At 39.8% G+C, this 13331-nt stretch overlaps 1 protein-coding gene across 1 annotated transcript; it reads left to right on the top strand.

Moving 5' to 3' along the window:
- Positions 1-172: 172 nt before the first annotated feature.
- FAM199X (family with sequence similarity 199, X-linked) lies at positions 173-12912 on the top strand. The gene is made up of 7 exons (XM_067304230.1): positions 173-413; positions 3107-3326; positions 5066-5215; positions 5550-5711; positions 6908-7168; positions 8156-8331; positions 12837-12912. Exons 1-6 carry the CDS (start codon positions 226-228, stop codon positions 8324-8326), a joined length of 1152 nt encoding a protein of 383 aa, XP_067160331.1. The 5' UTR covers positions 173-225; the 3' UTR covers positions 8327-8331; positions 12837-12912.
- Positions 12913-13331: the final 419 nt, after the last annotated feature.

Below are 13331 nucleotides of genomic sequence, written 5' to 3'. Positions count from 1 at the left end.
GTGGAGGGCGTGGCGAGGCGGGCGGGCGCGCCGTTCGCCCTCCGGCGCGGCAGGGGGCGCGGCGGCGGCGGGCGGCGGCGGCGGCGGCGGCGGCGGCGCGGGGCCGGAAGGCGCCCGGCGCGCGGGCAGCGGCGGCTGAGGTAAATCCTGGGGCCGGCGCGGCGCTGATGGCGGCGGCGCCTGTGGCTCGGCTGCCGCGCGCGTGAGGCGCTCCCTGCCGCCGCCATGACCGAGGAGTTGTACGAGAAGTTCCTGGCCCCCGACGAGCCGTGCCCGCTGCTGTCGCACCAGCACGCGCCGCGCGGCGGCAGCCTGAGCCTCAGCGAGGAGGGCTGCCTGGACGTGAGCGACTTCGGCTGCCAGCTCTCGTCGTGCCACCGCACCGACCCGCTGCACCGCTTCCACTCCAACAGGTCTGTGGCGCCGGGGGGCCGCGGCGGGGCCGGCTCCCTCCCTCGCTCCCTCCCTCGCTCGCTCGCTCGCCCGCCCGCCCGCCCCGCCTCGGGCGGCCCGCGGTGCGGCGCGATGCGGTGCGGTGCGGCCTGGCCCCTGCGGGCCCCGCTCTGTCCTTCTTAAGGTGTATTTACGCCTTGCCGGGCCGCCTAGAGCACGGCTCTGAGCGCTGCGGGGGGTCACGGAGCGTCGCGTGTTTGGGGTAACTAAAAGCGCTTTTGGTGCGGATGGAAACGGAGCGAAGCTGCTGCGGCTCGGGATGAGTCAGGCGGCGCCGTGACTGCACCGACTCCTGCAGAGACGTTTCCGTCCCTTACTACTAATTAAAGGTGGCTTGGGCAGCCTGTAATTTGTAGAAAATCTTTATTCTAGAAATTCGAATGCAGTGCTGCAAAGAAATGCTAGCTGTGCGTATGGAATCAAGCCCAAACCGTTTTGCTTACCCAGGAACCTAATCCTGCATCTATTAATGTATAGAATTAAATTTGTATATATCAGTAGCTTTTTTGAGATCCATTTATGAAATTCCAGCTTTGAATATGTGTATGTGGGATGCTTTCTGTTCCTGCTCCAGAGTCACAAAATATTTTTGCTGATTGGTTGTGCTTCTAGTACACCACAATGTATAGTTGAATAATAAGGCAACCTCGCAACTGAATTTTTATGAAACTATATGAAAATTACACTTTAAAAATGTTGTTTACAAGGGCAAGCTCTTAATTGCAGATTCTTAAATGGTTCAACACAAAAAGTATTGATTAAATACAATGCGTATTTGTGCTTTGGGTTCTTGTATCAGGAGACTCACATGTAAAATGAACAGTAAGATATTCAGTACTTCTAGCAAATCCATAATACAGATGTGTGATACTGGCCAAATCTGCCTTTAACTCGCTTTGCAGGTTTCTCCTTATGTTGCCTTTCACTTCTGGGTTACCCAAGCTTGTTCGTTTTACAAACCCAGGCACCGAAGGGTTCTTAACTAGGTATTTCACTTCTTTGGGCAAGGACGTGCCCTGTCTTGCACTGATTAAGCCATTGCAAGTGTGCTGCTTTACCTGTGGTATTTGCGAAGGCTTTCTATTTTCGAAGGCTCAGGTAATTGTAATATAGTTCCCACTTTGGTGAACCCAGTTCATCCCAGCGGCGGCAGCAAGCTCCACTGTGAATGAGGGCTGACTGCCTGTGACTGCAGTGATGTTACACACGTGGGGTGTCTGTGCGCAGCTGCGTGGTGATGGAGCTCTGTACCACATCCTGTGTTTCGACAGGTTCCAAAACTTTGTCCATTCTATCTTTCCTTTCATCAGTATTTCATAATACTGAAACCGTACTAATGTCCAAGTGCATGCTACGTCACCACTTCCATGTTCTACTACTGATTGATTGCCCAGCCCCCAAAAGCACATGGATAAGGGATGTCAAAAGGGAGAGCAGGAACTCCGGAAGCTGCAAAGAGAAATGTCTTTGAAATGTCGTCTTTAATGTTGCATAAACTCACTGCTGGCCAAATAGGCATGGAAGAGAGCGCATTGCTAAAATGTATTATTTATATAGCCAGCCAGGTATGCAGTTTAAATAACAAAGCTGAGTACCAGTCTTTCTGGATAATGGCATTGTTCAGCTTGTGCACGTGGAATGGGGAAATGTTTTTTCTAGTTAGCCAGATGACAGCGGATAGACTGCTGGAATAGGAATTGATTGTATGGGTTTGTATGGTGAATTTGCAAAGCCCTCTTCAGATTGTTTTGAATTGACCATATTGCAGGCTGTGCTGAATCATAATTGTCTCGACCTACTTTTCACCAATATGTAAAACAAATCCAGATATGGAGACTGGTTTCATGAGCTCTTTAAATTCTGACATACTGTCATTGAGTGAAAACCTGTTCTGTGAAGTCTGAGTCCTCAAATTCTTTCCTTTAGCAACAGCATTAACTAGCTCCTACATGAAATTATGAGGAAAAAGTTTTTTGTTTTGACCTAGTAGGGCTTTCACATGGGTCAGTTTTCCATCTGGCACTGTTCCATCCCAAAGGCCTGTCCAATATTCTTTGCAGTCAGAGTTAAAAATAGCAAATAATGGAGCCTTGGATATATCCATGCCATGTTTGTCTAAGTATTAATTTTGCGTGGGATTATCATTCAAGAATTGCTCTTTGACTGCTGTTTGGATTAGCAAGTATTATACCGTCCAGAAGCCCAATTGATTTACTTCATAGTTTTGCTCATTTCAATTTATTTATTTATTTATTTTAATATAAAGTTAAACAATCCTAATGTATGGGAAACTGTGTGGGTTTTTTTCTTTTTTGGTTTAATATATTTAAAAAACAATTTACATGCTACAGGAACTATGGCCCTAGGGTGAAAGATCTTAATATATTAAGATAAAGGTGTGGATATACTAACTATGTATGGATTTTTGCTTGGGCATTTTTAATGTCAAATTTCCTTTAGCTTTACTTATGGACCTTTTCAAAAATATTAGAATACTTCCAATTGCATGAATATAACTTATTTCAACAAAATCCACGTATAAAATTGTTGACAAGTGAAGTGGAGATAACTTGGAGATTTAGAAATAAGCATTTTTCAGGACAAACGGTGTCAGTATGTTTGCTGATTTCTGTTGTTATGGCTTGTTCGGCAGGTGGAACTTGACTTCTTGTGGAACAAGTGTAGCCAGCTCGGAGTGCAGTGAGGAGCTGTTCTCATCGGTCTCAGTTGGTGATCAAGATGACTGTTACTCCTTACTGGACGACCAGGAGTTCACCTCTTTTGACCTGTTCCCCGAAGGTAGTGTCTGCAGTGACGTCTCTTCCTCTATCAGCACGTACTGGGACTGGTCAGACAGCGAGTTTGAATGGCAGGTAAATGAATTCCATTGCAAAGATAAAATTTTGGAGAGACTATTAAATGCTGAGTTTCGTTTTAATTGAAAAATCCTTAGCACTTGTTTCTTGATAGGTGCTGAAACCTAAGGGCAGATACCTGAAACTTCAATGATAAAGAAAATATTTTGTTCTGTTTTGTTCTAGAGTTCTTGGTCTGCAGTAGGGAGTAAGTTCATTTTCTTGGAGAGGGGTCATTACCCATTATGGCTTCATGGTTTTAGTGACTAATGTGTATCTTGTAGCCATGAGCTTAGATCCTGTGTATTAGGGATCTGCACTGCTAATGAAGTGTGGTTATAGATGTCTGATTCCAGTGATTTAGCGATACTGAATTTTCTTTGGAATGGAGCTGACAGTAAATAAAGCATAGAAGCTCTTGCCATAGCCAATATCCATCTCCCTTCCGTGCCAGTGAGAGTACAGAGCTCACTTTGTGTCTCCCCAGGATGGGAAAAGCATGAAAGTGAATCTTGCGCTGCTTTCTGCCTGGTCTGTATTATGTGCAGTCCTGGTCAGGTATCTCTAGTTTGTGGTTTTCTTCTTTGTACAGCAGTATTTCAGTTGAGATATGCATTTTTTTTTTTTTTTATATTATCGTCTTTGACCAAATGTCAACATATATATGACTTTGAAATAGGAAATGTGGTGCTTCAGGATATACTGAAAGATGCTTTCAAAACTTGTCGTGAAGGCATGGATGTGCAGTCTTCTAAATGTGGTCTCAAAGACTGAAAACACCGATTTCAAGAAAGTATCAATCCTGCTGTAGAGAAAATGCAAATGAATTTAAGATAATATGGACTGAAATTAGCTCTGAATTTCTTACTGTTTTAGTCTAACTCCTAGTCTCTGTATGTACATTGTACCAAAGAAGTTACAAGTGCATTTATATAGTGCAGCCTGTAGAAACAACTCATATTGGATCCCAATGATTCAGTGCTTCACTGAGTTGTGAAATCTTAATTGCCTGATAAACTGTGGGATTATTTTGAAAAGAAGCAATTTCCCACGTCTTGGTTAGCTGACATTTTTGATTAGTAACTAGATTTTTTTTTTTTTTTTTTTAGCAAGCATTTGTTACTAAGAGATGTACTTGATTGGACTTGCAGAATTTTAGAAAGACTTTTTCATAGCTTTTTTACGGTGTTATCTGGCAGACTCTGAGCATGAGTAATCCAGCTGTCACTTTAACTGGAGGTGCATTCCTAAATTACGTGTTGCTTGTGTAAATGAAGCTCAAGTTCTGCAGTTGCTTCCAGGAAAATGATGGTGATTTAATTCAATTGTCTTGTGCAATTACTGGATGTGGTGTAAATTAGAAACCTACTTTAAAAATGATCTTGCTTAAACTACAATTATGTTTTAGAAAGGGAGGTTTATATTTATTTGTAATGGACAATTTACACCCCTCATGGAGAAGGGAAGTGGTAAAATGCTACATTTTTCTGTTGTTTCCTTGAATGCAAATTTTAGAGAATTGGTAAGTATAGAAAGTATGGTTTGAGTTTGCTGTACATTGATTCTACAAATTGTTGTAAGATTAAAACAAGTCCTGCAGGGTTATGAGTAATTATTAAGAAGTTTGACAGCGTGCGTAGATAACCGATGCTCTGCTAATTTGACAGTACGTTTTGAATTGTTAATAGTGTTGGAATGACTTTAAACGTGCCTACCGTATTCTCAGGCTTTGTTCCGTTTCTCTTGCATGTTACAAGTTGCCTGGCAGCGACATTACAAGTGGGAGTGATGTACTTTCTGATGTTATACCTAGTATTCCAAGCTCTCCTTGTCTGCTTCCAAAAAAGAAAAACAAGCATAGGAATCTTGATGAACTTCCATGGAGTGCAATGACAAATGATGAACAGGTGAAACTGTCTTCTTCCTATGCGAGAACTGTAAGATACGGAAGAATTTTTAATTAGCACTGCATCTTAAGACATAATGGTTGCTGTAGACTTAAATGAAGCCCTATACAGTAGTACTTGATTTTTTTTTGAAACTGAATTTTCTTGTCTGTTGCCTCTATAATAGGCAGTTTAACATGTACTTTTCCACCCTGAGTTTGAAGATGCTCAGAAATGAGGCAAGAATCATAGGAAGTGTAATATTTGAACATTCTGCTCTGCTGGTTCCTTCCTTTCGTTATTCTTTTAGAATCAATATTGCTTTAAAAATGACCTGCCTTTCTCTGGATCCTAGGTTGAATATATTGAATATTTGAGTCGTAAAGTCAGTACGGAGATGGGCCTTCGAGAGCAACTTGACATTATTAAAATTATTGATCCTACTGCTCAGATATCACCTACAGATAGTGAATTCATTATTGAATTGAACTGTCTCACAGATGAAAAACTGAAACAGGTACCTTAAGATTTGTATGTATGCCTCTGGGTGGGTTTTCTTTCTCTCCCCCCCCCCACCAGCATCTGTTGTGTCTTGCAAACTCTTTTACAGGATCATGATCAATTTTTTTCGTAATCACTAGATACAAGTAGATACAGTAGAGCACAAGCTATGATATTGTCAAGGAGAAGACTAGAGTTCAAAAGCCTATTGTAGGTATTGGAGCTTTATATGAAAGACTTGATTATTTAATCTCAATAAGTGTTAGAAGTCTAGCAGTTGGTTTTGAAATGCTGGCGTAATGAGTTATGCTCTGGGACCAATACTACTTATAACTGAATTTAATCCCCTTCATAAGCAACAGCTGGTTCAGGGTTTTAATTTGCTCACTGAATGTAAACTAGAGTTTAAAACTGCAGTGGATTGGAATTTGTTGGGGGGGGGGGGGGGAGACCATGAACTTCACATAAGGGATATAAAACAATGCATTTAAAGATGTTATAATTTCCATTTTGTAACAGAGAAGGATTTTGTAACTGCTTGGTGTTGTAGATATGCTGTTGTCGTCTTAGTTTTCATTAAGTTGTGATGCGTTGTTGGGGAAAGACAGCATACAGAATCCAGACAGGCTGAACTCCTCTGCATTTCTTTATTTTTTGTGAATATGATAACAGCAAAGATTGAAAATGGCAAACATTTACTGCTTTTATGGACTTGGCCAATTTCATATTTCATGCAGTTTATAAGTATCATCTTAAAGTAGAAACGTACTGCTTTCCCTATGGCCACTTTTGTTTGTGTATACCTAGCAAAATAAAGGTTTTTAATATTGTGACTAAATAATTTAATTCAGTTGAAATCGACTGATGTTCCTGTTTGGTGATGTTATAACTTATTGTTACCTAGGAGAAAACTGGGAGCGGGGGGAAGGGGGACCCTCCCACTCCCACACAGAACCCTGCTGCTTAGTTTTCTTCCTTTTTGTATTTAAGTTGATATTGAAGGTGTTAAGCCAGTAGTCCTCTTGATGGTTGTCAGATGGTTTGGGATTTAGCTGGCCACAGCAAAATGTTTAAAAAGTTAGTTCATTAGTTAACTGAACTAATCCAAGAACTTGATTGTTATTAATAGGTGAACTGTATTTTACCATGAAACAGAGTATCCCCATATGGTATTTATCAGGCTTTAGTAATTCTGCTGCCTCTGTCCTGAAGGTGAGAAACTATATCAAGGAACATGGACCTCGACAACGATCTGCCAGGGAAAGCTGGAAGAGGAGTAGCTACAGCTGTGCAAGTACCAGTGGTGTGAGCGGTGCCAGTGCCAGCAGCAGCAGCGCGAGCATGGTCAGCTCTGCAAGCAGCAGCGGTTCTAGTGTTGGCAACTCTGCTTCGAACTCGAGTGCCAACATGAGTCGAGCGCACAGTGATAGTAACTTGTCCACAAGTGCTGCAGAAAGAATCCGGGATTCAAAAGTAAAGTTTCTAATCATGTGCATGTGTATTAACCTGTGTAACTTGTTGAAGTCGCTTATGTGATCTTGATTGGGATACTTGTACTGAAGGAGTGTGATTAGTAACTGTGGATCTGCTGAAATTATCTAGCTAAATCAGTGTTGACTGCTTTCTCTGACATGACCATAAGGAATCTAAACTTTTGTTCTTCTCATCATTTCTCCTGTAAGTGAAAGTCTGTTGATGTTTGTATGTGGTAGGTCTTCTGATTGCTTTTGGTTGTTGTGAATAAGGTGAGTGCTTGAAGGGCTGATGAATCTAATCTCATTCGTTGAATGAACATGCAGTTTTATCAATAAAACTTATTCAAGATTAATAAATCTCATCTAGACATAATTTCTGGATAGTAGAGACTCTCTTGGTATTTTTGACTAGAAGTTTCATTAGGCTTTGTGAATCTTCTTCAATTTACTCTTCCAGCATGTCTCATGAGATTACTTGGTGAGGAGGGACATACTGAAGCATAATTCAATAAAAGTGGTACTGTGGCACTTGTCCTGTCTCCATAATTTCAAGTGTGGAGGAGAGGAACAGTTCCTGCTTGCTCTTCAGCATCCCAAGTTGGACTTTGGTTCGATCTCTTATTGTAGGATTGTAACTCTTCTTCTGTAATAAAGATTCTCTGATCAAAGACTCAGCTATGCAACATAATAGGATGATGTTGTGCCATATAACTGAGACATGGTGAACGGTCTTGATCTGCAAGGTAGAACAGAACTTATATACTCATCTAATGCAGTCAAAGCTGATTCAAGTTATAATAAGCTTATTTACTTTAGTACCAAATATGATTTTGGATGAATGCTTGTACCACCTCTGAGAACTCATTTCAGTTGTTTTTCAGAGCAGATCTTAATTAAGAAGTTAATGTATGTTTTTTGGTTTAAAAAGCAATTTCTAATCTACAGACCAAAATCTTATTTTTTTGTCTTGTCTCTATTTTGACAGAAACGTTCTAAGCAACGGAAACTACAGCAAAAGGCTTTACGCAAGAGACAGCTGAAAGAACAAAGACAGGCTCGTAAGGAAAGACTGAGCGGATTATTTCTTAATGAAGAAGTGCTGTCTTTAAAAGTGACTGAGGAGGACCATGAAGGAGATGTGGATGTTTTAATGTGACAGGGGTGAATTTATCAGTGTTCTTTCTAAGCCTTAAATGTATTATCCTTATTGTTTACATATATTTCTTGACCAAATTTTGATTAGTGTTAACAATATAAACCAGATCCTTTCTCAACTGTAACTTTGGTAAGACGTTTTAAGTGTTGAGTAACTTGAACTTTGAGGCTAATTTTGCAACAGATACTTCAGAAACTTCATTGATTTCTGAAAAGCTGCTGAATAGATACTATTTTAAGGAGAAATGAATTTGGCTAATATGCTACTTACCTAAAGAAATCAGTCTAGGGATGCTTTTGGATGACACTAAGCATGCAGTAGTATGCTTCAGATTTTTTTTTCCTAGTTAATGTTACACTTGGTTTATTCCGTCTCTTCTTTGTTTGTTATCGGGAAGGCTGTTTAGCATGAGAAACAAGTCTTTAATTATATAGGGTTTTCTTTGATCTTGCTCTCAGATCATACAAAATCAACACACTGTGATAAATCTCCTTTCCAGAAGTTGTGATTGTGCAGAAAACAAGAAGCAGGACTTCTAATGTAGAGAATGTGTAATACAGATGATACTTAGTAATATAGTTCTTTAGGAAGCATTTACAATTAAAAAAAACCCTTGCAAACTTAGTATTTAAAAAGTTATTTTGCTGCTCAATATCTTATAGTCTGATTGTTACTAATAGTTAACCAGCACATCCCTAGTATTGCTATTAAGAGATTCAAATAAAAACATCTTTATGCATTAGAAGTATACTAATCTTCAATTAAATTGTCTAGGACACTATTTGCAATAGTTAAATGCTACTGAAAAAAAAAAAGTGCAAACAACTTTGCCTTTTTTTTTAAACCCAGAAGTATATCTAAATATATTCATTTTGCTGGCAAGAGAACTTAATTAATGCAGCTGTGTTTTTTAATTATATGTTAAGTCACTTTACCACCTAGCAGAGTATAGGTTTTCTTTGTTGGTTGTTACATCATTGCTAAAATGTTCCAGAACTCTGCTTTTGGAATATCTCTTGTTAAGAAAATGAGGCAAACTTGGCCTTTCAGGTAGGGAGATAAAGAGTTTTTACCCTGTTTACTAGTCCTGTTAATCTGTAAAGTGACTTCTGTCTTTATCTTGGAACTACTTGCTACAGGATTCCTCCTCTCCCCCCACCCCAGTAAAATCGATGCTTCTGAATTTCAGTGCAAAATTCAAAGGGTTACAAAAATATTTTCTAGACTTGGATTTAGGTGACTGTTTATTATATTGGTGCTTCATTACTTTCATTTCACTCTTGTGAAGTAAGGAGTTCAGCAGTTTGGGGCCGCAGGTACTTACAAATGCAGGATGTAGGCCAATCCTGTTTTGCATGAATTGCGTGATTGACTTTATATAGGTGTGGGACTACTCACGTCCATTTTGTAAGTCCTGCTCACGCTTATTAGCCATGATGGTGCCATTTTAGTGGGCTTGTTTAAATTTCAGTCTTGGCAAGCTGTAAAACTAAGTTGGGGAGAAACGGTATTCTGCGAGTGGTGAAATGCTAACGATAATGCATTTGAGATTGTACATCAGAATAAGACCAAAAGTGAAAACTAATGTATTTGTAGGAGATAATGAATCTAACTGTAGCACTTGCAGGACTACCTAGGACTACCTTACTATCGAGATACGGGCATGCAGTTCTAAGTACAAACTGCCGATTGAGAACCACTCGTACACTGTTGCAGGATGCATTAGACTTCCGAGACGGCTGCAGTGTGTGTGTGTGTGTGTGTGTGTGTGTTTTGGAGGTGATATTCTATGTAGCCTCTGAATAATCTGAACAGTAAAATATTTAAACTATAGCCTCAGAAAGGGCTTTGATAAAGAAATTAATGAGGTCCACGGACAAAATAGTATATGTAAATTTGAACACTCTCACTGCCGCTAGACCACAGGTACTCAGACTTGGCCAGTGACCACTTAAAAACTAAATAATAGGTAGTATGTGAGTTTAAAATACTATCCCATATTGACGGTCACTTGGTCACTAACCAGAAGTGACCGTTACCTGTAGAAACGGTATTAAAAACTTCTTAACAGTGAACAAATTCCTGAGAATGTAGATTGACTTAAATGTGGAGTTTATTTTTTAGAGTCTTGGAGGAAAAAAATTGTATTGCTGTCAATTTGGCTAGTTTCAGGGTCCAGTTGTTGAACTCTTGCACAACTTAGCATGGCAGTTATGGAGGAATTCATCATGAAACATTTCACTGTCTTTGCACTGTTACAGTTCAGTAAAACCTTTATTTTCTGCAGTGATTTTGAAATATGAATCTCTCTTCCCCCCCCCCCCCCAAAAAAAAAAAAAAGCATGCTTGATACTGTGGAGCACTGAAACTCTGAAATGAGTTGTAAGAAGGGTGCGATACCTCAGGGTGGTGGGCTGCGGAAGTGTCGCTTTATTCTGTATCAGCAGTTCTTCTGAGTTTAAAATCCCTCTGGCTTTGTTGAGACCCCTCTTTTTGAAGAGGTACAGCTCTTTCTGGTCACCTATCTACCAGCTTCCAGGGAATATGAAATGAGGGAGGGATAGTAGTTATCCTGATATTGGTGTGAACAGGTAATTAATCCAAATGATTAGGTGGTTCCAATTACTGGTTATTGTATTGGATGGAAAAGTCCTGGGTGCCACAGTAGCTAATAGTGGTAGCTCATCTCCAGCTGGGTACTTCTGTTATTTGTAACAGTTCAAAGGAGAAAAAAAGTGGATTTCCAGGAGGACTGTGTTAACACTTACAGCTTTGTAGTCTCCGAGTTGCAGGAGGTTTATAGCTTGAGAATACAAAACTGTGGAAGTTCTGATCAGAATGTGGACGATCTTTCTGTTCTTGCCTGCCTGAACGTTGTCTTTGCCAAGTACTTGGCATCTCAGAAAATCAGACCTGAAGTAGCTGTGGTCTTCCAGAGTGGTTGCATCCTTACTTTCTACAGTGCTCAATAGTATATCAGATCCTTCATATTTCTAGTGACAACCCCCCCCCCCCCCCCCCCCCGCCAGGTGTTTTTGTCAGATGCTGGGGCTTTTCCTTGCAATGGGCTGGTTGCTCACACTCTGTGCCGGATACCCGTGGCATCAGCCTAGCAGTTAGTTTTAGCAGCCTGTTGTCATTCTGTAGCTATCTGAACCCAACAAGTTCTAGATAGCCTCCTGTAAAACAAAGCAGCAGCAGTGGCCAACAGCCAAAGCAGCAAAATACGATTTAACTGCAATTCTGAGTTCTTTGCAGTGCTTTTTAAAAGGGAATCAAATCTCTGCTTTTTCACTGATGGAAATGTCAAGCTTAGAAATAAAATAGAGACAAACAAAAAGCTAGTAGTTGTGTGGCTCCATGGTACTGAAGCTATGTATCCAGGTGCTTTGAACCCACTAATATGAATGTAATTGGTTTACACTCTGTAACATTAACTGTTTGCTTCCATGGTAATTTTTTCTCTAAAAAGGCTTAGAAGGAGCACTGAAAGTCTGATTGCAAGAGGACTGTAAACAATAGAGAAGATTCTTTTTAATACGATTTTAAATATGAGGAAGAAAACTAGCTGCCTGACAGACCTGTTTAATTTTTGTGTGTGTGTCTAACTTGAAAACCCTTTGTCTCTGTTAAGACATTAACCATTTTTCTTTATATGGGAAACTGATTAAAGGATGGTTATAGTACGTTTGGCATGGGATGCTTACTGAGAAGAGCAAGCAAAGTCTTGCAAGGCTTGTCTGGATTTAACATTTAGTTCTTATATTGTGGTTTGAAACCTGTGAAGATTACTCTCTGGGGGAAAAAGCTGCTTGAATTTATTCATATGCATTTACATCAGAGTGCATATTAGAGAAGCATATAAAAATGGCAATATTTACTGTTCATCTAAGCTAAATGGCCTGAGGCCATTACTTTTTCCTAAGACTCCATGAGCTTTGAAATCATTTGACACCTTGCTCTATAAATATTGATAACCTGACTGTTTTGGGGGTGCTCTTGAAGTTCACTTTTCATAAGCCAGACTTTCATGGCCAATATTGTTAGATTTATTGGTTTAATGTTCTTGAGTTTACTGTTCTTGCAGTTCTTGGGTGCAGAAAATATCTGGTCAACATGCAGTTTTCCACTTAAGGATTGCAAGGATTACTTATTAATATACCAAGTGCAAATGTTAGTGAAATTCAAAGCTTGTCTGTTTTGACTATTAAGTCTCATTAATCATAGCTGCATTTCTCTCTTATCTGGCAAACTTTAAAACATTTCCAAATTGCAAATAAATTCTTAAATACAAAGGAAAAATGTAATGTTGAAGCCTTGAATATAGTTCATAACCAAAGCAAGGAGAAAGTGGGATTTTGTGGTGTATGTGGGTTTTGGTTTTTTGCTTTTTTTGTTTTTAGGGTTTTTTTTGGGGGAAAATAGGAGGTGGAAGGTTGGATGGGTAGATTAAAGTGAATGGAACTGATTAAATTGAGGCTTCTCTCTTTTTCTTTTTTTTTTTCTCCAGGTTCTCTGTTAATTGTATGCTACAATGCACTTTTGTATAGAAAACTGTCCTCTGTACATTCTGTACCTACTTTCCACAATGTTTATAAGAGACTTTCTGAAGTTGTGAAGGATTTACCAATAGCTGCAATGCTGGTGACTGACGCTGTTTATTTCAAGCTTTCATTGTATTTGAAAATAGTCATGTGCATATCAAAGTACGGGTTGCAATTAAACTGACAACATAGCAAAGATGTTCTGATGAAACTATGTGGTATCTTGTTCAGAACAGGAGGGGTTTATGCCTAGGGCTTGTGTACTCGCTGCTTAGGCAGAAAATACAAATAAATCAAATAAATGTAGCACGTATCAACTATCCTTGGTGTTGGAAAGCAAACCAGTCCCTCTTCACTAATTCAGTTTTGGTTATCCACAGTGCCTGATCAGAATTGTTTCATAGGAAAATAATTTTGTTCTGAACAATGTAACCCAAGATCCTGCACCAGAAGCTCTCTGC

This window comes from Apteryx mantelli, chromosome 13 (genome assembly GCF_036417845.1).
Source record: "Apteryx mantelli isolate bAptMan1 chromosome 13, bAptMan1.hap1, whole genome shotgun sequence".
Taxonomy (NCBI): domain Eukaryota; kingdom Metazoa; phylum Chordata; class Aves; order Apterygiformes; family Apterygidae; genus Apteryx; species Apteryx mantelli.
Note: the sequence above shows the minus strand (reverse complement) of the source record. Positions and strands in the feature narration are given on the sequence as shown.

Bases quoted from the DNA above. Each gene is read 5' to 3' on its own strand.
- FAM199X (XM_067304230.1), top strand. From the start codon at position 226: ATGACCGAGGAGTTGTACGAGAAGTTCCTGGCCCCCGACGAGCCGTGC. The intron at 3,327-5,065 runs GTAAATGAATTC...GCATGTTACAAG, and splicing joins ACAGCGAGTTTGAATGGCAG to TTGCCTGGCAGCGACATTAC. The intron at 7,169-8,155 runs GTAAAGTTTCTA...CTATTTTGACAG, and splicing joins AAAGAATCCGGGATTCAAAA to AAACGTTCTAAGCAACGGAA.